The sequence below is a fragment of the Saccopteryx bilineata genome, chromosome 5, assembly GCF_036850765.1.
Source record: "Saccopteryx bilineata isolate mSacBil1 chromosome 5, mSacBil1_pri_phased_curated, whole genome shotgun sequence".
NCBI classification, from domain to species: Eukaryota; Metazoa; Chordata; class Mammalia; order Chiroptera; family Emballonuridae; genus Saccopteryx; species Saccopteryx bilineata.
In genome coordinates this window covers 129,081,536-129,105,618 of record NC_089494.1, presented here as the reverse complement: position 1 = coordinate 129,105,618, position 24,083 = coordinate 129,081,536, and the positions used below count along the sequence as shown (strand labels likewise).

Below are 24,083 nucleotides of genomic sequence, written 5' to 3'. Positions count from 1 at the left end.
TTTGAAGTAGGATACTTAACCAATCACATGTGCTGCTTTTTTTTTCTTAACCATTTAATTATCTAAGGTATACTACAATAACAAAAACTTATTACTGGAAAGAAAAGTTATAAAGAAAAAGAATACACTACTACTGGCTTGCTAGTCTCATGACAGACAGTAAAAAAGCATGTTGGCTATTTGAGTCCTGAAATTAAAGGACATGAGAATGAGAGCATCTGGGATAAAGTTACACAAATTAAATATCATCCAAGTGATATCAACAGGCTGTCATTTCCTACTACAGAACTTAATATTCACATGCAGTAAAACATTAACTAAGCACATGAAAAAAACCCCAGGATTTACATGCTAGTTTTCAACCTCAATTTATTGAAATACTATCGACAGTAATTCTTTCCCAATTTTATAGTAAGTTGTCATAAGATAGGACAAATGAAATCAAGCTATAAAGGGCATACAGGCATCAACTTACATAGCTTTCTCAGAGACTTCTGCAAGTAATGGAGCTCACTCATGTGCTTTCCACAGAACCACGAGCATTACCAATCACAGCCTACTTTTAAACCGTGAAGATCCCAAGAAAAAGCTTTCATGTTTATAATGATTACATTACTGGACCTTTCGATCCCCGTACCTTCTCTGAATCGTGGTTAATCATCTTCACGTCCAGTAATGACTTGATTGTTTTTGTCAGCTCCTTTTCATTCATCTGAGTGCTGTCCTGGAGCTCCTTATAGCCGATGATCTCACTGTTATTAAATGCTAGAAGCACTGCCATTTGGTATGTTGTGACCATGGCTACATAGGGTTTTCCCAAATAATTCATTTTAACTTCACCTATAATTAAAACGGAACTGTGACAGACTGATCATTCAAAGAAACACTTCAAAATTACCTGAATAATCACTATTTATTTCAGGTATTTTTCTCCCAAAGTGAGGACTGATCAATAGTCAAGCCATTCCTGCAATGTGATTGTCTGGTCTGTCTGGGGTAGGGCTATTACTTGTGAGTATAAGTCACACTTCAGCTATCAGAGCTTTTCCAGCAGGGCTTACACAATGTCTTTACATAGTCAATGGAAGGCTAACTAAGACTTAGAAAACAAACAGCCAGAGGAGGTGGGGACAGGAAAAGACACAGAGGGAAGCGAATATGGGCCTATCAGCCCCTGCCTCAGTGCTGCCTCTGTTCTACCCCAAGTAAGGGTAAAACTGACAGGGAAGTCTATAAAACACACAGGAAATGCTTATCCTGAAGCTCTGATTAGACTGTAATTTCTGCCAACATTGTTAAAATAACATTTTTCTTCCCAGCAATATTCTAGGGGAAACAAGAATAGGAAGAGAGACAAACAGATCTGAGTTGGAATGACACAGTTGACAGATCAATCAAACTCTGCACCACCCGGGAGCCATGAGACACAAAGCAGGTTTAGGCCCCGCAGTTCTGCAGCCTTCCAGGGAGACAGCACACTGAAAATCATATGACCAACATGTATCATTCTGTAACACTCTGGAATATGGTGGAAAAGTTATTTCAAGTCAAGGAACTTCCTAAAGCATTAAGCTGTGGTATAGTAATTGTATCTCTCTCTCTCTCTCTCTCTCTCACACACACACACTCTCTCTCTCTCTCTCTCTCTCTCTCTTTCTCTCTCACACACACTCACTCAAACAGCCTGAATTATTTGACTGTCAATAAATTATAAACTGGTCCAGCATGAAATCTGGTTTTAGAACTCTACATTTTAACTCAGGGAAGCTGTATTTCACATGAATGTAACCCCAGGAGCTGCATTCTCCACATTACAGGCAATTAGTAACACTGACCAAGATTCTGTGCTTCTTTATTCATTATGTAATTAAAGATTTTAAGGAACATAATTGTATTCCTCAGTTTATTATCACCACACAGATGCTTATTCTAATCATTATACCTTGACTTATTTCAGAAAAAAACTGATATTCAGAAATATTTTTCAAAATTACTTAAATGGGGCCTGACCCATGGTGGCGCAGGAGTCAGAGCATCAGCCTGGGATGCTGAGGGCCCCGGTTCAAAACCCCAAGGTTGCCCACTTGAGCATGGGCTTCTTGGTTTGAGTGTGGGGTCACTGACTTGAGCTACCTCCACTCCCACCATCAAGGCAAGTACAAGTAATCAATGAACAACTAATGTGATGCAACTATCAGTTGATGCTTCTCATCTGTCTATTCCTTCTCTTCCTCTCTCTCTCAAAAAAACAAAACCAAAAAGATTAATTTGGATAGAAACAGCTCCAGGCAAAAATTCCTAATCTTGGCCCTGGGCAGGTAGCTCAGCTGGTTAGAGTGTCATCCCACTACACCTAGGCTGTGGGTTCAATCTCTGATTAGGGAACATGCAAGAATCCACCAATGATGGTACAAATAAGTAGAAAACAAATTAATGTTTTTCTCCCTCCCTCCCTCTTCTTCTAGCTCTCTCTAAAAAAAAAAAAAAGTCAATTAAAAATAGTCTTCCTGACCTGGCGGTGGCGCAGTGGATGGAGCATCGGACTGAGACAGGGAGAACCCAGGTTCGGAACCCTGAGGTCGCCAGCTTGAATGTGGGCTCATCTGGTTTGAGCAAAGCTCACCAGCTTGGACCCAAGGTCGCTGGCTCAAGCAAGGGGTCACTCAGTCTGCTATAGCCCCACGGTCAAGGCACATATGAGAAAGCAATCAATGAACAACTAAGGAGCCGCAACGAAGAATTGATGTTTCTCATCTCTTCCCCTTCCTGTCTGTCTGTCCCTATCTGTCCCTCTCTCTGACTCTGTCTCTGCCACAAAAAAAAAAAAAAAAAAATCTTAATCTCTGAATTTTCATGAAAGGAGGTTTAATCAGAATATTTGACACACACACACAGTTTAAGTCAGAAATTATCACTAAGTGTGTACACAACAATTAGTATAAAAAGTACTTTAAGGGCTTTCATCTCAACATTTCAATTTAGAAAATTTGGTGAAAAGCATAATATCACATGCACTGCATTACCACATGTGCTCAACGACTGCTTAATCACACACCCGAAACAAGCCTAAAACAACCCAGTAGTTACCTTGACGGCTACTGAGGCCATCAGAGAGCATGTCCCTGATGCTGTGACACACTGCATGGCTCTGGCAACAGAAGGAGCCTTCTGTCACATAAAACAGTCTCCCGCCACCATGAGAACCCAAAGAGCACGAGGAGACAATGCAAGTAAGGGGTCAACGCTGTTAGGTTTCAGTCCAGAGCCCCGTTAAGCTCAAACTCCCCTCAGTCAGCCTCTCGCTGGGGCAGCGCCCTCATCAGGTGATCTCCCTCACCCCTTAATTCCCTCACCCAGGAGGGTCTGGGAAATGTCTCTGGGACAAGGCCTTTGGGAGGAACCTGAGGGCTGAGAAAGGGAGAGCCTCTGTGAGCAAGGCCACAAACCAGGACGTGCTCATCTGAGCATGCCCAGGTGCACCCAACCCCATGTCAGCAATGTCTGCAGCAGCTCCCATATCAGACCCCTTCCTGCAGCTCTCTGCTGACGCCACTTGGGTCTCAGCCCGTCTGCGTGCAGAGGCATAAATAAACTTCTTATAAAACTCATCAGGCCTGTGAGTCCCTCCTTTGGTTGATTTAACAAATGTATCACTTAGTATTAAAAAGGGGAAATCTAATGAGCCTTGTATTATGCCTTTTTTTTTTTGCTTTTTTTTTTTTTCAATAAATTACCAGGATCCTTCCCACCTTTTCAGCATCATGTTCTGTTGGTCAGCATATGGCTGAAAAGACTGGGCCCTAAAGATCACCCCTCAGGTCACGTGCTGACTGAGTAGGGTCAGGTACCTCAGCAGAGGAGCAACGTGGTCTCAGTGTCGCTGCAGTAGGACTATCTGGCGCCACGTGTCTGTGGCTATAATGTAACATGAGGAACAGAGAATCCTCCAGAGGTACCCTGGTCAACAATACCTCATCTGAATAGTATCAAACTTTCAGAGATAATTTCCACTTTACAGAAAATACAGGGATAGAAAACAGATAAAATACATCACAGGTAAAGAACATGTCAGCTCCACAATGCTGGGTATTCTACAAGAACAACTGCCCTGGCCTTTGTAAAAAGCATGTCCAGAAGATTAGTGCGGGGATGTAGGGTAGATGGTGGAGGTGTTAGATAAGGCAGGGTCTCAAGGTCTGGGCAGTTCTAAATGTTATTACTTAATACTGTTCTTGCTGAACGTTAGAGTGGAGCACAGTCCTCTGCAGACCAGCTGTGAACAGGAAGTGCAGACAGGAACTCAACCTGGATCACCTTCCCCAATGCCAGGAAAAACCCAACGTGTAAGTACCCTAACAGTGTGCCTACACCATGACTGTGTCCCCTTCTGAGGGACCGGTTTTGCCTACAAACCCTGTCTCCTTTACTTGCTGCAAGTAAACTAAACTACTTTGCAACAACCAGGTCTCATTCTTGAACAGAGAACTCCCAAGGGGCAAACCCCTTGAGTTTGGTAACAAGAGGAAGTGGGAAGACACAAAAAAACAAACACAATTAGTAGTCTCTGATAACATTACTAACAGGCCTCAAAGTAACTAGAAACAACCAGGAAAATCTGAATTTGGACTGGACATGAGATAATATTGAAACCCCTCACCATTTTAGCTGAGTACTTGAAACCAGTGAGGAGAATTCACTCACTGACAGAATCCCTTAAAAGGTATATGCAGTGTGAGTCTCATATTGTCAGATTTCATTTGAGCAAACAGGAACTACTGACAATGTGCTTCCGTGATCTAGTCATATGTATTATCTGTGTATGTCTACACATCCCTGTATTATCCAATGAAGTGTGTCTCCCTTGAGCTCATCTTCCCTCAGCATCTCTCAGCAACAGACCAAGGATTCCGCCACTTCTTGCTCTGCCACAAGTGAAAAAATCATGTCTGGACAGTGTCCCAGTTTCCATGTTCTATGCTTGTAGCTCTTCATCAAGTTGCTCTCTCAGAATAATTCTATCCAATGTCCTAGTCAGAAGTCCAATGGAATTTTCCTCTTTCTCTTCTGAAGTAACTGTCACATCTGATATTGCTGACCAGCAATTTCCAACCAGTGTGGCACAAAGTGTTTAATATACACAATGCCTGATTATTCAGTCAGGGGCACTGACATCTTCTCCCTTAGACTGTCAAATTAAAAAATGAAAACAGCGAACAACAATGGTTGTCCAGTGGGAATGAATCCAAATTATACCTACATTTTTTGTCAGATTGGCAAAAAAACATTTTTTGGTGTGCTGCAGAATTTTAATATTAGTTTGTGTGCTGTGAGATGAAATAGAATGAAAATCGCTGCTGTAGAATGCTTAATTCTTACATTTTTAAAAAAAACTGCTGGTAATACAGTTGTCACTCGCCATATCATGGTTCACTTTTCATGGTCTCACTGTTTCGTGGATTTTTTTGTTTGTATTTTTTCAAAGTGAGAAGTGGGGGGCGGAAGACAGACTCCTGCATGTGCCCAACCGGGATCCACCTGGCATGCCCACCAGGGGGCGATGCTCGGCCCATCCGGGGGTTGCTCCGCTGCAACCAGAGCCCTTCTAGTGCCTGAGGCAGAGGTTATGGAGCCATCCTCAGCGCTTGGCACAACTTTGTTCCAATGGAGCCTTAGCTGTGGGAGGGGAAGAGAGAGATAGAGCAAATGGAGAGGGGGAAGGGTGGAGAAGCAGATAGGTGCTTCTCCTGTGTGCCTTGGCAGGAAATCGAACCCGGGACTTCCACATGTTGGGCTGACTCTCTACCACTGAGCCACCCGGCCAGGGCTGTCTCGCAGATTTTTAAATTGTATCTATCTAATTTTGTATCATGGATTTTTCGTTATATCACAGGTATTTTTATATATTTATTATTTTAATTATTTTTGTGGTAAAATAAGCAAAATTAAGTGTGAGAAAGGTTAATAACAGTGTAGGAAAGATTTATAAGAGTGTGGGGAGGGTTTATATACCTTAAAACATATATAAATAATAATATATAAGGTCATTACTTTGCAGATTTTCGCCTATTGTGGGAGTTCTGGATCCTAATACCTGTGATAGATGAGGGACCACACTGTACACTCACAACACTCTTCTACGCCTGTTTTGGCTAAGTTATATCTATCCTTGAAAACAAAGGTCAGATATATTACCTACCCAGTAGCTGTGTGTCACTACCATTCTCTGTGATCCACAATCCCCTGGGCTTGCCTTTTCACGACAACATTCAAAACACTGTGCTATAATTATATCTTTGTCCTTCGAATAGATGTGAGATTTTTTTAGGGCTGAGTCTCTGTCGATTTGGCACTTAGAAGTATCTGGACCACAGAAGATATATTCTGAGTTGATAAATTTCACAAAGCTAAAGGATGAGGAAACAGGCTTAGAGAAGTAACTTGCTCAAGGTTATAAAGCTAGTAGGCTAATACTTAACTATCTTCTGATTCTAAATTCCTTCAAATACCACTTTATTCCCCATTTCCAACAATTTGGCTTATACCATAAAAATACTTGGTCATGTGAAATGGACTACAAAAGATTAATTTTGATTATATGTGTGTAAGTACAAATAAAAGGTCCTGAAAAAAACAGAACTCAGAGTGATCAGTCCAGGATCAGTCAACGTTTTGGGCACTGCAAACAAGTTTTTTTGTTTTTGTTTTTTTCTGAGAGAGATTGAGAGAGACAATAAGGAAGAGAGATGAGAAGCAACAACTTGTAACTGTAGCAGTTAGAGCTGTTCATTGACTGATTCTCATATGTGCCTTGACAGGGACTCAATCCAAGTCACTGTGACCTCTTGCTTAAGCCAACGACCTTGAAGTTCAAGCCAGTGACCTTTGGGCTCAAGTCAGCAACCATGGAGTCATGTCAACGATACTTCACTCAAGCCGGTGACCCAACAATCAAGCTGGATGAGCCCACATTCAAACTGGTGACTCGTGGTTTTGAACCTGGGACCTCAGCGTCCCAGGTCCATGTCTATCCACTGCACCATCACCAGGCAGGCTATTACTGTTAATTAATAATAATAATAATAAATTAATACCATCTTTTATGTTCCAGAGAAAAATAAAGGTAATGATAAGATTGTGATCAACTTTTCTAAAATTAGGATCTACTGGAAACTGACTGGAACATTCTTGAGAAAGCATTTACTACTTCAGTCCAATAATAGTACCACAAATAAAAATCCACTGGTTATATCTACTGATGATGCTTATAATAGTTAATAAAATTTCCAATATCTGGCATATTTAGAGAGAACAGGTTTTTCAGAGTATCTGACTCATCAAGTTTCTAAATAAAATCTAACTAAGGTCTATGAAAAGTAGTTTGTTAAGAAATGTAATAAACCATACAAAATTCAGAAATTTAAAAATAAGCAATAACAATACAAGCAGCATAACTATAAAATATTAAAAATAGAGCACTTAAATTTCATTATCAGTTGTTTTAATGGTAATCAGACAGGAAAGTAGAGGAGAAAAAGTTAAAAACCATCATTAGAAAAAAACCTACAATTAGGCTATAGGAAATCTCTGTCTAACGTATTAACATAATCATAGCAGGTCAATTTTCTTAAATTGGACATAGTTAAGTTCATTTTACCTGTGCAGAGATAATGTAACCAGGTAAGTTTCCTTCCACTGAAATGCTGGCTGTAAAATAATTCAAACTGTAAAAAAATAAAAAACATCAAATTACTTTCAGCTACTGTAATATAATTTACTTGGCTGTGAGTACTACACTGAGAAAGTTAGAAAACACTTGCGCCATAACGACATCAGAGCCCATCTGGTATATGTACCTGCTTGCTTGTTACAGATGAGGAAACACATCCATGCAAACATCACACAAACACTGTTACTCCAGCTCTTGTCCCTCCCTTGCTATTCCCCACTCAGTGAAGCCCTCACATCTGACTTCTTGTATAAATTCAGAAATGACGTGATGATTCACTATCATTTTTGAAAGTTATCGATTTAGACTTGATCAATTTTGATGACAGATCAAAAGCACCATCATATGAACATCAATGTGAACATACAAGTCATGTCTTACCTGAAGTATAGACTGACTACTGTCTGTGGTCGCCTACAAAGTGACATCTGTGATTTAACCTCTATACCCAAACACTGATAAGCAAAGCTGCAGGGCACCTGTCTCTGTATTTTCTTTTGTTGACAGTATTGCAAAAACTTGACTTTAACATTCTAATATTGTAGCTTTGAAATTTAAAAAGTTCAGTCATTGGATTGAATGTGTAATAGTAGGTCACCAATCCAAAAAATAAGAGTCCATATCTTTTAAAGAGCTGTTACAAAATATACAGGGAGATAATAATATTGAAGTATAAAAAAGATAAAAACTCAACATCATTACAAAACTGAAAAATAAACAAGTGTATCATGTCATAATTCAGAATTGTGAACATTTTAGCATGATATGCCTTATGTAATATACCTAAAGCTTTTATCTGTATTACAAACTTTACATTTTATACTTTTTCTTTCTTTCTTTTCTTTTACTTTTAAGTGAGAGACAGGAAAGGAGAGAGATGAGAAGCATCAACTCATAGTTGAGTCACTTTAGTTGTTGATTGCTTCTCATATGTGCCTTGACCAGAGTGAGGGTGGGGCTCCAGCCGAGCCAGTGACCCCTTGCACAAGCCAGCGACCTTGGGCCTCAAGCCAGTGACCTTTGGGCTCAAGCCAGTGACAATTAGATCATTCTGATGATCCCACGCCCAAGCTTGCTACTCTACACTCAAGCCTGCAACCTCAGGGTCTCGAACCTGGGACCTCAGCATCCAGGTCGACACTCTATCCACTGTGCCACCACTGGTCAGGCTACTTTCTATACTTTCAAAAAGAAGTTTAAATAAAGCTATTACCAACATCTGACCTATCAGCTGCACTCTGCCCACTCCTTGTAACAAAACTGATTCACTGCCAGCCAAAAATTCTTCAGCACTTTATTCCAAGTTTTCCCAGTCCTGGGAAACTCAAAGTTGTTACGTTTGCTTTCCCTCCAAGGGTGCAGTGTTCTCCTCCATGAGCAAACCCATCAACCCTCTGTAAGATAAACAGGAAATGACTGGTAGTTAGAATACTTAAGACTTTCCTCCTGGTTCTAATGTAGATAAAGAGAAAATAAAAATATGTCGCAAAAGGCTCCCAGAAGTATGCTTTGGCTAATTAATAATCTCTAAAGGTTGTGTCAATAAAATTTAACTACTAGTATGCAACTTATAATTATGAAACATTTATAATGAATTTGTGGGAAATCAAAATAAAACATTTCTGAAACTGAGAAACCAAAAGTTTAAAATGTTCTTTACAAATTATTTAAGTGCAAACTAGCTTCCAGATATATATTCAAAGCTCTGAAGGGACAAGTTTTATCTCTTTTTTACTTTTACCTTTCTTTATTCCTAGCAACTGGTACAATCAATAAAGTTTTATTAATTATATCAATATACCAAAATAAATTTCTTTAAATTTAAAATCTGATTAGATAGTCAAAACAAAAGATTCAGTTCCAAATGAAAATACTATAAATTTATCTGGTATTAAAAGACAAAAATTGTAAAAAAAACTTGCTTAATTATATCATTAAATAATCACTATCAAAGTTTATTAGTAAGAACTATCTATATTTTGACTAAACTAGCATTTTTTTTTTTAAGTGCAAGGAGGGGAGACAGAAAGACTCCTGGCACCTGCCTCAACCAGGATCCATCCGGCAACCCCTATCTGGGTCAATACTCTAATCAACTGAGCTATCCTCAGCACCTGGGGAGACCCTGGAACCAATCGAGCCACTGAATGCAGAAAAGCAAGAGGGAGAAAAGGGGAAACAGGCAGGAGAGAGAAAGAGATGGGGGAGAAGGGAGAAAGAGAAGCATCAACTCATAGTTCCACTTAGTTGTGAACTCACTGATGGCTTCTTGCATGGGCCCTGACTGAGGGAGGGTATAAGGGGGCTGAGAGGGAGAGGCAGGAGGTGTGGTTTGAACCCATGACCCTCAGGCTCTTGGATGACACTGTATCTACTAGGCAACCTTGACCAGGGCCTAAATCACTTTTAATTAAAGCTTAATTTCCATAGTTTTAAGATATGTATGGTGGCTCAGTGGATAGAATGTCAACCTAGGCTGCTGAGAACCCATGTTTGAAACCCCAAGGTCGCTGGCTTGAGTGTGGGCCATTTTGGCTTGAGCACAGGCTAGCCAGCTTGAGTTTGGGGTCACAGACATGATTCCACGGTCGCCAGCTTGAGGTCCTCCTAGGTTGTTGGCTTGAGCAAGGGGTTGCTGACTTGGCTTGAGAAATAATCAATGAACTAAAGTACCACAACTATGAGTTGATTATTCTCATCTCTCTCCCTTCTTGTCTCTCTCAAGAAAAAAAAAATTAAGATATCTATTTGTAAAATGAAATTAATTTTTGATAAATAGCTATATTTAATATTAAGTTATAAAAATATAAATAATCACTAAAGGTGAATTAATGTATATGTAAAAAAATGTACACTATGAAGTAAACAGAAATGGATTTTCATTCCTATGTAACTGAAAACTTGGATTAGAAAAAAGTATGAAGACAAACTTCCTCTACTGGTAATTCAAGAAAATCCAAATGGAGAGAACATTCTTAGAAGTATAGTTTTATAGTAGGAAGAAAACCATTTCCTATTCGTAAATGAGGGAATTGAAACCAGATGATGGTCACACATTAATAAAGTTTATTGTATTAACAAGCTATTTTCCTAAAATTTCTAAAATAATCAGTCTCTGGACTCAGTGTGCCCTGTACCTCTCCACAAGTGGCTCTAGGGCCTCAGTGTGCCCTGTACCTCTCCACAAGTGGCTCTAGGGCCTCAGTGTGCCCTGTACCTCTCCACAAGTGGCTCTAGGGCCTCAGTGTGCCCTGTACCTCTCCATAAGTGGCTCTAGGCCTGGCACTAGTGGCAGCCAGTCTTGGTTTACAGCTTTGCCTCTCCTGGGCACCTCCAAGCCCAGCACAAGTGGTGGTCATCTGAGATCACTGTGTAGCTCATGCTGGGTGGCCCTGGGCAGAACTCAGGGAGTGGCTGACATTGGCCGGCACCTCCTGGGAGGCCACAGAGCCAGCTTACCCAGTAGACAGCTTCAGACCACGTCTAAGCATCACCACACAACCATCTCCACAACAACACACTGAAGGGCACCACAGCCCCACTGAAGTAAGTCCTGCTCTGTGGAGGCGGTGGGGGCCTGCACAACTGACCCTCTATCATGGTCACAACCAGTCCTTATAGAGGATCAGCCTGGGGGTAAACCCCTCCCACTGACGTTCCAACAGCATTCAAGGCTCAGCTACAACAGGAGGGTGGACACAGCCCATGAGGGGCAGAGTAAATACCTAAAATGCCCAGCTCAGGTGAATGAGGAGGCTGTGCCATGGGACCCTATGGGACACCTACTACATAAGACCACTCTGCTACCAGTGATACAGCAGCTTGACCTAATATATAGAAACAAACAGGGAAGCTGTCAAAAATAAGGAGACAAAGAAACATGTCCCAAATGAAAGAACAGGAAAAATTTCCAGAAAAGGAACTAAACAAAATGGAGGTCAGCAATTTACCAGATGCAGAGTATATATAATACTGGTTATAAGGATGCTCAGTGAACTCAGGGGAAAAGAGGAGGAACTTAACGAGAACTTCAACAAAAAGATAGAAAACATAAAAATGAAACTAGAAAATATAAAAAAGAACCAGTCAGAAATGAAGAATGCATTACAGGGAATCAAGAGTAGAGTAGATGAAGCAGAGGGTCAACTCAGAGATCTGGAAGAAAAAAAAACAGAAAACACCCAATCAGAACAAGAAGAAGAAAAAAGAATTCAAAAACAAGGATAGTATAATAAGCCTTTGCAACAACAACTTCAGGTGTACCAACATTCACATCATGGGGTGCTGGGAACAGAAGAGAGCAAGTAATTAGAAATATATTGTATTTGAAAAAATGACGACAGAAAACTCCCCTAACCTGGTGAAGGAAATAGATACACAAGACCAGGAAACACAAAATCTCAAACAAGATGAGCCCTAAGAGGCCCACACCAAGACATACCATAATTAAAATGCAAAATGGTAAAGACAGAGAATTTTTAAAGCAGCAAGAGAAAAGCAGTTAGTTACTTACAAGGGAGCTTCCATAAGACTGTGAGCTGATTGATTTCTCAACAGAAACTTTGCAGGCCAGAAGGGAGTGGCAAGAAATATTCAAAGTGATGAAAATCAAGGACCTACAAACAATACTACTTGATCCAACAAAGCTATCATTTAGAATCAAAGAAGAGATAAGGAACTTCTCAGACAAAAAATAAGCTAAAGAAGTTCAACACCACCAAACCAGCATTACATGAGATGTTAAAGGGTTTTTCTCAAGAAGAAGAAAAAGCAACGAGATAAAAAATGTGAATAATAAAATGGTAATACAGGAATGGGGCAAAAGTAGGTGTAAAGCTGTCTTATTATTAATTTATCATTGCATTATTTTTCATACAAACAACTGTAAACCTACTTTTGTCCCACCTTGTACATATCTATCAACAATTGAATTTAAAAAACAAAATAAATAGGTAGAACAAAAACAGACTCATACATACAGAGAACATTTTGATGATTGCCAGGTAAAGGGGGCTTTCAGGTAAAGAGATTTTAAGTACAGATTGGTAATTACAGAATAGTCATGGGGATGTAAAGTACAGCACAGAGAATACAGTCAATAACATTGTAATAACTATGTATGGTGTCAGATGAGTATGACATGTTACTGGAATGATCACTAAATTATAAAATGTCTAATCACTGCAGTGTGAAACTAACATCGTATATCAACTATAATTGAAAAATAAAAAATTTTTATTTAAAAAAATACCCCCCCCCCAAAAAAAAAACTATTATTGAAAATAATTATTGCCCTGGCCAGTTGGCTCAGTGGTAGAGTGTCGACCTGGCGTGCAGAAGTCCGGAGTTCGATTTCTGACCAGGGCACACAGGAGAAGCGCCCATCTGCTTCTCCACCCCTCCCCCTCTCCTTCCTCTCTGTCTCTCTTTTCCCCTCCCGCAGCCGAGGCTCCATTGGAGCAAAGATGGCCCGGGCGCTGGGGATGGCTCCTTGGCCTCTGCCCCAGGCGCTAGAGTGGCTCTGGTCGCAACAAAGCGACGCCCCGGAGGGGCAGAGCATCGCCCCCTGGTGGGCGTGCCAGGTGGATCCCAGTCGGGCGCATGCGGGAGTCTGTCTGACTGTCTCTCCCCGTTTCCAGCTTCAGAAAAATACCAAAAAAAAAAAAAAAGAAAAAGAAAAAGAAAAATAATTACTTTAAGTGGAGAGAGAACAACATAAAGTTAGAATGCAACTTTATTTCTGCCCGCCCCCATTCTGCCTTCATTTCAATGGGAAAATCAGGCTCCTACGAAGAAGTGTTTTAAGGCTGTCAAAAGTGAAGGGTCAGTTTCTTTTGCCTGGTCACACATATATCAAAATATTTTACCTGACTACCCAGCCCTTGCTTAAGCATGCATCTATTCTTTCTGGAAAATTCATACTCTGTCCATCCAAATAAATGTTCTTCATGTAGTTCGATGGTTTCTGCTTTAATAACTTTTCTAAGAAGATGTGAAATATCCTCAATTATACTATTCTGAGAGTCCACATAATGTCTTGAAGTCCACCTGGCTGTCTATAGACTGTACTGTGCTATAGGCACCACCACTCTACTATTACTTGTGATCTCAGCTACTGCTGATGGAGTGCTCACACATACCGTGTTAAGTGCTTCGTGCTTTACAAGATTCCACTTCATGTTCACACGCACACTCTGAAGTAGTACTATTACTCTGGGGAACAAAATTTTTGTTGCATCCACAAAAACACTTGTTCTTACCTAATTCGAGTGTGCTGATCTCATATCTGACATTAGTTTTTCTCTACATTAGCTACAGTTTTTTTTGCAATTCAAGATTTTAGGTTTTCATCTTACTGTAAAATTTTCAACATTTAGTTTAACATAATGAAGTAGAATGTCTTCTTGGGCATCATCTATGTGAAAATGTAATAATTTTATAATGCAGTAAATACACTAATACACTAAAAGATATGACTGCATTAGAATTTGTCTGCAATCTCAAAATAGAACACATTAAAACACTTATTTTAACCATAGAATTTGTGCAAAACATTTAAATTCTATTCAGGCAAAAATTTGCATTTGTAGCTTTTGCGTTTGTGTATTTGTTGAGGACAATCTCGTTTGATGCTTCAGCAGTAGTCTGCTCATCACTAAGAGCTCCAAGATTTTCGGGAAACTTATCAAGGTGACTGTTTAGGAAGTGAATCTTAACACTCATGTTACATCCAATGTTGTGGAAAGCCAACAGCATCCTTTGAACCAGAAGTTCATAGTTTTTTGCTTTTTTGTTGCCAAGGAAGTTCTTTGTAACTGCCACAAAAGACTGCCATGCTGCTTTCTCCTCCTTATTCATCTTCCTGGTGAATTCTTCATCATGCATGAGGGGTCGAATCTGTGGTTCATCGAAACACCTTTTATCTTCTCGAAAGACAAGGCAGGAAAAGTAGAAATAATATGTTGAAAGCATTCACTTTCTCTATTCAAAGCCTAAACAAATTGCTTCATTAAGCCAAGTTTGATGTGAAGTGGGGGAAAAAGTGATCCTGTTTCGATTAACTACAGGTTCATTCACAATATTTTGCATCCCTACTTCCAGAGCTTCATGTTTCAGCCACTCCTTCTGTGTCCAGTGTTTCTCCCGAGCTCGGCTGTCCCACAAACACAGAAAGCAAGGATACTTCGTGAAATCTCTCTGTTGTCCTAGCAGGAAATTTACCATTTTAAGATCTACACAAATGATCCAGATATGCTCCTCATACTTCAGAAAGTCGAGGACAATTTTTATGTCATTATAATCTTCTCGCAGATGAGTTGAATAACCAATTGGAACCGCTGCATAAACATTACGATTGTGTAGGAGAACACATTTTAGACTCCACTCCGTTTAGAGCTGTCAAGAAATAGCCGCCATTCTGTTGGACTGTAAGTGGTAACACCTAGCTGGCTGAGAAGACTGCTGATATCATGACAGTAAACAAAGTATTTGTCTTCAGGAAAAAAAGTCCACAAAAATTTGTTCACGCTTCCTGAAATGGGATACTTTAGCTGACCGGTGAAGCACATTCTTTTCTTGAAACGTGGAGGGTAATAACTCAGCTGCTTTCTTTGATAGGCCCAAATCTCTTACTAAGTCATTCAATTTCGGTTGGCTAAACTGCTAAGGGGTTAATGACTGCTTGGCATCAGAAGAAGACCCTTCAGATTCTACAACCATTTCCTCATGCATCTTATCAAAATACACTTGATCACCATATTCACTTTCTTCGTCCTTACAAGAAATAAAACCATTGAAAACTGGAACCGGGAGTGTCTCAGAGTGTGGGATAGGTCGTATTGCTGAAGGAATATTAGGATATGCGATCACATGCTGTTTTTTTCTTGCTGATACCCTTTGTATCAATCAGACAGAAATAAGTCACCGCTGTGGTCCTTAGGTTCACGCCAAACCATGGGAATACCAAAAGGCATTTTTTTGCGTTTTCTTTTTGTCCAGTCACAAAGCATTTCCTCACAATTATGACACACAATATGAGGAGCCCAATTCTTGTCTTGATCGCCAAGGAGAACTTGAAAATAGGCAATATATGCACATGTCACAAATGATGAAATATTATGCCTTTGATATTGAAGTGTGTAATAGCCTCATATATATTAGAGGATGTCAGGACTATTCTTACATTTATGCCTACTCGAAGAAGCCATGATTCAATCTTAAAACAAAGTAAGAGGGTGTTTTTATCAGATAATAATTTTTTACATTTAAAAACTACAATTATGTAAAAGTGATGTTTGTAAAACATTAATTGCCTTGTGGTTATGTTCAATCCAAAAGTCGTTGCCCTTTAACTCCAATTTAAAAACCAATGCATGCCATTAACTGTAACAAAAAAAAATTAAAATTACATAAAACTAGAGCATGCACCAAAAAGTAAATTTCAAATTTGGAATTCACGATGCAGAAATATATAGAAACAGTTCTAAAACCTCATGCAACAGAAAATGAAAAAAAAAAGTTCTCCAGCACTATCAGTTAGCAAAAAATTTAAAAGGTAATTGCCCTAAATCACAGATCACAGTAAATGGCATACTAGATATGTGAAATCAGGAATTATGATTCCAGAGCCTCTATTGTTGTTTTATGTGTGACCCTTATTTTGAAGGAAATAAAAAGTAGCATACTTACTATAAAAAGATAACTCAAACTACCCATTGTGAACATCTCTAGGACATAGTGTAGTCAAATACTATTTTCATATTAAACTTCATAAATCTATCTATAGTTTACTAGTTCACAACTTCAAGTCACTGCCAAATCAGAAGTTTACAAAAGATAATGAAGCCCTGGCCAGGTGGTTCACTGGATAAAACATCAACCTGGCACGCTGAAGGTTGCAGGTTCAACCCTCAGTCAGGGCATGTCCAAGAAGCACTCAGTGCGTACCCAACACAATGGAACAACTAAGTGGAGCAAGGTGATGCTTCTCTCTCTCTCTCCCTTCTTTCCCCACTTGCCCTAAAATCAATGAAAAAAATTATTAAAAAAAAAGATAATGGAGATTTCTCTAGACAAAATATGCTACCCAAACTTCCATCCACTCAAGAAATAAGATGCCTCTTTTGGTGACTTAAGAAAATAAAAAAGGGCCATGTTAATGAGCAATGAAAGACATGTATTCTCAAAAACTTGTACATGAATGTTCACAGCAGCATTATTCATACCAAAATGGCAGAAACAACCAAGAGCCCAAATGTTCACCAACTCATGATGGATAAATAAAATGTGACCTATCCCTACAATGGAATATTATTTGGCAATAACAAGGAATGAACCACTGACGCATGCTACAACATGGGTGAACACTGTGCTGAGTAAATGAAGTCAGTCATAAGAACACATATGGTAGGACTCGATCTGCGCTGTCTAGAAGAGGCAGCTCTACAGATTGGCTAGGGCAGGGGAGAAGAGAGTTCGGGGCGGGGGGAAGAGGGAGTGACCACTAATGCATAAGGGACTTATTCTGGAGTAATTTTGGGGTAATAAAAATATTTTACAATTAACTGTGGTGATGATGGTCGCACAACTCTGTGAATATACTAAAAATCAGTAAAATCATATACTTCAAAAAAACTGTATACTTTAAATGAGTGAATTCAGAGTGTTATGACTGGAGTGTTTGTGTCCCCCAAAGTCACACTAAAATTCTCATGTGCAATACGATGGTATCAGGAGGCAGGGCCTTTGGAGGAGGTTTAGGTTGAAAGGGGAGCCCTCATGAAGGAAGTCCTACTACTAGAAAAACAGACCAGAGAGCTCCCAGCCCCTCTGCCAGTGAGAAGACAAAAGCCTGGAGAGGCCTCAGCACATGGCCCATCTCACTCCCAGCCTCCAGAGCTAGGAGGAATGAATGCTTGCTGTTCATAAGCCACCCAGCATGAGGCGCTGTGACAGCAGCTTGAACAGACCACATTGTGGTATGTGAGTTATATAGCTCAATACAAGTGTAAAAGATCTAGTCTGTACAGTCTCTCAGAAAGCGTTTGGAACGCATTCTAAAGTTTCTATTCAGTCATACTTTAAGCCAATTTTTACTTAAATTTTCCAACTTCAACCCATTTTCCTAGAATAGTTCACATTCCATATATATTTACCTAAATGATAGCCCCCAAATAAAAATAACTACAAGGGATAAATGAGGTATAAAAATGACTAAAAATTCAAACAAAAAATTAGAAAATGATAGTTTTAAGTATCAAGTTTTAAACTTTCTTCTAATGTGAAAATTTGTTATAATTAAAAACTCCCTAAAGCAGATAATAGATTTATCAAAGAGTAAAAGACACATCTTGACAAAGAACTCTGTCAACCATAGCATTTGAGTTTTAGTATCAGTAACTATAATAATTTATATTCTTCCTTCAAGGTAAGATTATAATTTTTTAATAATACATTTATATCACACAAGCTGTTAAGACTTTGGGAAAACATTTAAGGTGAAATAACATGGAGACATTATGAAAACCCCTCAGGTCCCTGATGTCTGTCCTGCAAACTCACCATCTGGACACTTTTCTCCAGCTCTTGGGGGATTGCAAACGTGGACGAAGGAGCCTGCGTCAGAGGCCACGCACCAGCCTAGATAAGAAAGTAAAAAAAAAAGTCAAACAGGAAAACATCTACTTTGAGAGTCAATATTTATAAATGACTTAAACAATTAAAGTACCCTCAGTAGATAGAGTGTCAGCCCAGCATATGGAAGTCCCAGGTTTGATCCCCATCAGGGCACACAGAAGTGACCATCTGCTTCACTCCCCCTCTCCGTCTCCCACTTCTCTTTCTCTTCCCCTCACACAGCCAGTGACTTGACTGGTTCAAGCATCACCTTGGGCACAGAGAATAGCTTGGCTGGTCTAAGTGCATTAGCCTCAGGCACTAAAAATAGCTTGGTACTCGGGCACTGGCTCAGGATAGGGTTGCTGGGTGGACCCCAGTTGGAGTGCATGTGGGAGTCCACCTCACTATCTCCCATTCTTTCATCTAATAAAAATAAATAAATGCTACACTCCAGTGATCAAAAGTGAGGTAACCAGGCACCAATGTATTACTCCTTTGTATCAGACTATTAACATTAGTGATGCCTGCAATAAAACATAGTCATACCTGTAGAACATATATTTGAAAACTAATTCCCAAATCGATCACAGTGTCCTGACTTTTGATAAAGTTGCTGAACTTGTTGTTGAGGTCAGCACTGACGCTCATGTCCGTGTACATCCGGTGCAGTTTGCTGGTGAACTCATAGCCACAAGCTTGCTGGAAAAAGTTTTTTAAAAATATATGATTTAAAAAGAAAAATAATAAGCTATATTAATAAGAACGTGCTACTACTGCTAGGTCTATGGTCAAGGGTCCGCATATTATACTCAAGTCTACTACATAGGAAGATGACCAACTACGGAATAACTCAGGATGAATATGAATCAGCTGCTACTTATTTAATTAATGTATAAGCTAAAATGAGGCAAAAATGAAAATTCAACTACACTATGAAACCTGTACTTAAAGGAATATTTTAGGTGTATTCATTTGTAGTAATACAAATCTTTGTTAACAGTTTATCTCGTGGATAATTCTGTGTCAATATACAACACAGTAGCTGCATATCCCACCACATGACTACAGCATCATACACATTTAACCAGTCACCTGTTGATAAATTATTTCCTGTTATTGTGTATAATGCTGAAATTTAATACTTTTATGTGCCAGTGGAATAATTTCTAGGACCTTATCAGATAAAAGGCTTACATTACCTTTAACTTATTAATCATAGCTTCTTCAGAATCCATAGACATAGATAACCCGTGAATTAAACGTTTCGCCAGCATTCTTGCATAAAACTATATTAAAAAAATATTTATGAAGATTATTTCCTTTCTGAGGGTTTCAAGTTTAATAATAAATCAAATCTGACTAAACAAATAAACCTTCTCTATTCACAACTTACCTTTTGAAAAACATCCTTATCGTCGATATATTTGAAGACAGTAATGAAGCTGGTGAGTTTGTCTTCCACCTCATTCTCAGTCATCCCCTTTGCTGACTTCTTCAGTAAGTTGTCACAGTACTTAGCAAGCTCAAAGAGAAAGTGACAGTAAATCTTCCTGCACATATCATGCCTCAAAAGAGGCAACATGACAATAGTACAGATACCAGTGGACAGGGTCTCTGCAATCCTCAAGCTGATGTTTTAAAAATAATAAACCCTGGCCAGGTAGCTCAGATGGTTAGAGTGTCATTCCAATACACCAAGGTTGTGGACTCAACCCCTGGTCAGGGAACATACAGGAATCAACCAATGAATGCACAGATAATGGAATAACAAATCAGTATTTCTTTCTCCTTCTCTTTCCTCTTTCTCTAAAATCAATCAGTAATTATTTTTTTAAAAATAATTAATGTGCACTAAAGAACAAAATACATTTCACAAGGAAAATTTTAAAAAAACTATAAACAAGTCAAAGTTCTAATCAACACACAGTGAACAATAAACATTGATATAGGTAATATAAGTTTCAAAAGAACACCTAGATGAGTTTTGAGTAGTTCTATAATTTTTTACATTAAACAAGTACTCTTTTAAGTACTCTTTTCCTTTAACGGTTGGTAATAAAAAATTAATCGCCCAATCTTTTTCAATGTCAGATAAAATAAAATCTCTATGAGAATGCAAATTATTTCAAGGCATATAACTTTAAAACCTAAACTTTATAAAATGGAGTACTTTCTCCTTCAGTTATTTCTTTTAAAAAGGCGATAGTATACACTTCTTAAATAAATGCCAAATGATATACGATGTAGGTAATAATTTTTATTTTTTATTGAACTTACTGGGGTGATACCGGTAAATAAAATTACACAGGCTTCAGGGGTACAATTCTATAATATGTCGTCTCTACATTGTATGGTGTGTTCACCACCCCAGGTCAAGTCTCCTTCCATCACCACTTATCCCCTTTACCCTCTTGTGCTTCTGTCCAACCCCCTTTCCTTCTGGTAATCACCATACTGGTATCTAAGAGCGTTTCGTTCCTGAATTCCTTCACCTTTATTTTTATTTTTAATAATTCAGTTTCAGTTTTCGGTTTCTAATATTGATGTTTCATAAGATTGTTTTTAAGCAATTGTCAAACTTACCAATTCAGGAGCTTTGCAAACAGACTTGGGTTCTCTGTAATTGACAACTGATGTAAGAGCCTAAACAGAAAACAGGCTAGTAATTAGCCACCAGAAATAGGATATAGTCTATAAATTATTACCACAGCATTTCAGTGGTAGCTTGTTAATTTTGTTTTCATTGAGAACACAGGGTAAACTCCTCTAACTGTAGGCTTCGAGAAAATTGCAGAACAATTCTATACCTTATTCCTAATGAAAGCTATTCTTCATAACTCATTACTGATATCTGAACAGAAATAAGACTAAACTTTTAAAAATCTTGTAACAACCATGTAAACAAATTTTCTTTAAAGTATATACCAAAATTCAAAAGTTTGTAAAATTTTATTTTCTTTCAGATTGTATTCAATATAGCCTACATATTAAAAAAAAAGCACCAATTAAAATTACACGTTTTTTCAGAACCTGAGAGTTTATTAACAATTCCCCTTATATGGCATGAACATGGGAAATTCAATTCTCATATAATTCAAACATTCATTTTAACCATTCAGTTATTAATATAAAAGTTATGCCATTATTTTGATTTCCACATTTAAATTAATCTCCATGTTGAGATTAGAAATCTCATAATTAGAACCTCAACCCTGAAATCATCTTAAAGAATAATAAGAGAATTATAACCAGCCCTTGAATAACAGGGTTTGGACTGCACAGCTTCATTTATAACCAGATTTTTGTCTATAAACATGGTAAAAGTATTTATCTTTCCTTCAGATTTTCTTAATAACATTTTCTATTCTCTAGCTTACTTCCTTGTGAGAATACAGAATAAAATAAATATACAGAAGCCTGGCCTGTGGTGGCGCAGTGGATAAAGCGTTGACCTGGAATGCTGAGGTCACCAGTTCCAAACCCTGACTTACCTGGTCAAGGCACATATGACAAGCAATCAATTAACAACTAGAAAGAAGCAACTACCAGTTGATATTTCTCACTGCCTCCCTTTGCAAAATCAATAAAATCTTTTACAAAATAAAATAATACACAGAATACATGTTGTCTGTTTAGGCTCTTGGTAATGCTTCTGGTGATAGCATTAGCCTATCGCTAGCGAAGTTTTTGGGAAGTCAAAGCTATACGTGGATTTCGACGGCAGGGGAGGCTATCAGCACCCCATCCCCAGTGCTGTTCTAGGGTCATATTTATGTGCAGACAGTCTCTGACTCAGGATAGTTATTACCATGTTTTGACTACGTGGTGAGAAAGCTTGTATTCAGTGCAAGCTGCACTGGGAACCTGACTTGTGAAGGTCCCCAGGTTCGTGGTGTGTGCACCACTCCCTTGAGATGCCGGGCAGGGTTGCGAGCACAGTTGCACCTCACAAGGTGATCACCCACACTTGGCCACAGCCATTTTCAGCTGCTCTCATCTCTCAGTGCACATAAACTAATTACCAAAATTCTGCGCCATGCCAAAAATATATTTTTGGCTGATCTGACAAAAAATTTTTTGACTTATTCACATTGAACAGTTAGTGTGTTGGCTACTGTCATATTTTATTTGACAGTCTAATGAAAAAGGGTCAGTGTCCCTGATTAAACAGTCAGATACTATGTTTTAAATATTCTTGTGGCACACTAATTGAAAACCCCTGATCAGCCTGACCCGTGGTGGTGCAGTGGATCGACCTGGGACGCTGAGGACCTAGGCCTCACCAGCTTGATCGCAGGCTCACCAGCTTGAGCATGGAATCATAAACATGACCCCATGGTGGCTGGCTTGAGCCCAAAGGTCACTGGTTTTAGCAAAGGGTCACTAACTTAGCTGGAGCCCCCCAGGCAAGGCACATATGAGAAGCAATAAATGAACAACTAAGGTGCTGCAACTAAGAGTTGATGCTTCTCATCCTCTCTCCTTTCTTGTCTCTCTTGCTAAAAATAAAATCACTGATCCACTATGTATTTACTGTGTTAGATGATTTTTTTTTGTATTTTCCGAAGTGAGAAGTGGGGGGGAGAGGAAGGCAGCAGACAGACAGACTCCCAACTGGGATCCACCCAGCATGCCCACTAGGGGGCAATGCTCTGTCCATCTGGGGTGTTGCTCCGTTGCAACTGGAGCCATTCTAATGCCTGAGATGGAGGCCATGAAACCATCTTCAGTGCCCATGCCAACTTTGCTCCAGTGGAGCCTTGGCTGCAGGAGGGGAAGAGAGAGATGGAGAGAAAACAGAGGGGGAGGATGGAGAAGCAGATGGGCGATTCTCCTGTGTGCCCTGGTCAGAAATCGAACCCGGGACTTCCACATGCCAGGCCGATGCTCAATGGCTGAGTCAGCCAGCCAGGGCTACTGTGTTAGATGATTTTGCCCAAGTACAGCTCATGCAAGAGTTCTGAGAACATTTAAGGCAGGCTCACTTAAACTACGATGTTTGGTAGGTTAAGTGTACTAAATGAAATTTTGACTTAGTATATTTTCAACAAATGATGGGTTTACCAGGACATAACCCCATCGTTGTTGAGCAGTATCTGTAGACATAGACATTATTAAAATTACCTTATCCAATGCACTCATAAAGTGCTGGTCACCATTCAAAACAGTGTTGATAAGTTGAACAAATTTACCATGTACTTCCAAAACTGACTCCACAAATAGTGTTGGCATCTAGAAATATAAAATACAAAGAACAAAACACATTTTAAAAAGTTCAAGGATAGCCTGACCTGTGGTGGGGCAGTGGATAAAGCATCAACCTGGAATGCTGAGGTCGCTGGTGTGAAACCCTGGGCTTGCCTGCTCAAGGCACATACGAGAAGAAATTACTACATGTTGATGCTTCCTGCCCCTCCCCCCATTTCTCTCTCTCTCTCTCCTCTCTCTAAATTCAATACATAAATCTTAAAAAAAATGTCAAGGATATAGTTAGGCTTATTAGTTATTTAAGAGTAAAGTTTTTCCCAAGCAAATTAATGTTGCACATACACATAAAACTTCAAAATAATATTTTTAGCTGAAATAGTTTTAAAATTTTGAAACCTCAATGCTGAACTTAGCTGTCACTCAACATGAGAACTGCAGGGTTGTAGTTCCTCCGCCGGCAGAACCCACTAAAAACGTGCTCCTCTCTGATGCTCGACACTCTACAGCACAGGTAACCAGACATGCTCTCTGC

At 39.2% G+C, this 24,083-nt stretch overlaps 1 protein-coding gene across 3 annotated transcripts in view; it reads right to left on the bottom strand.

Annotated features, from left to right (window-relative positions):
• CUL2 (cullin 2) overlaps positions 1–24,083 on the bottom strand; it is a 122,326-nt gene that overhangs the window by 15,330 nt on the left and 82,913 nt on the right. For all 3 annotated transcript variants that reach the window (XM_066280203.1, XM_066280202.1, XM_066280204.1), the window contains exons 11-18: positions 23,468–23,575; positions 20,927–20,986; positions 19,737–19,865; positions 19,543–19,629; positions 18,890–19,042; positions 18,287–18,364; positions 7,655–7,721; positions 638–840 (exon numbers count right to left, since the gene is read on the bottom strand). In XM_066280203.1, coding sequence (XP_066136300.1) covers positions 638–840; positions 7,655–7,721; positions 18,287–18,364; positions 18,890–19,042; positions 19,543–19,629; positions 19,737–19,865; positions 20,927–20,986; positions 23,468–23,575 — 885 coding nt within the window. The remainder of the gene's footprint in view (positions 1–637; positions 841–7,654; positions 7,722–18,286; positions 18,365–18,889; positions 19,043–19,542; positions 19,630–19,736; positions 19,866–20,926; positions 20,987–23,467; positions 23,576–24,083) is intronic.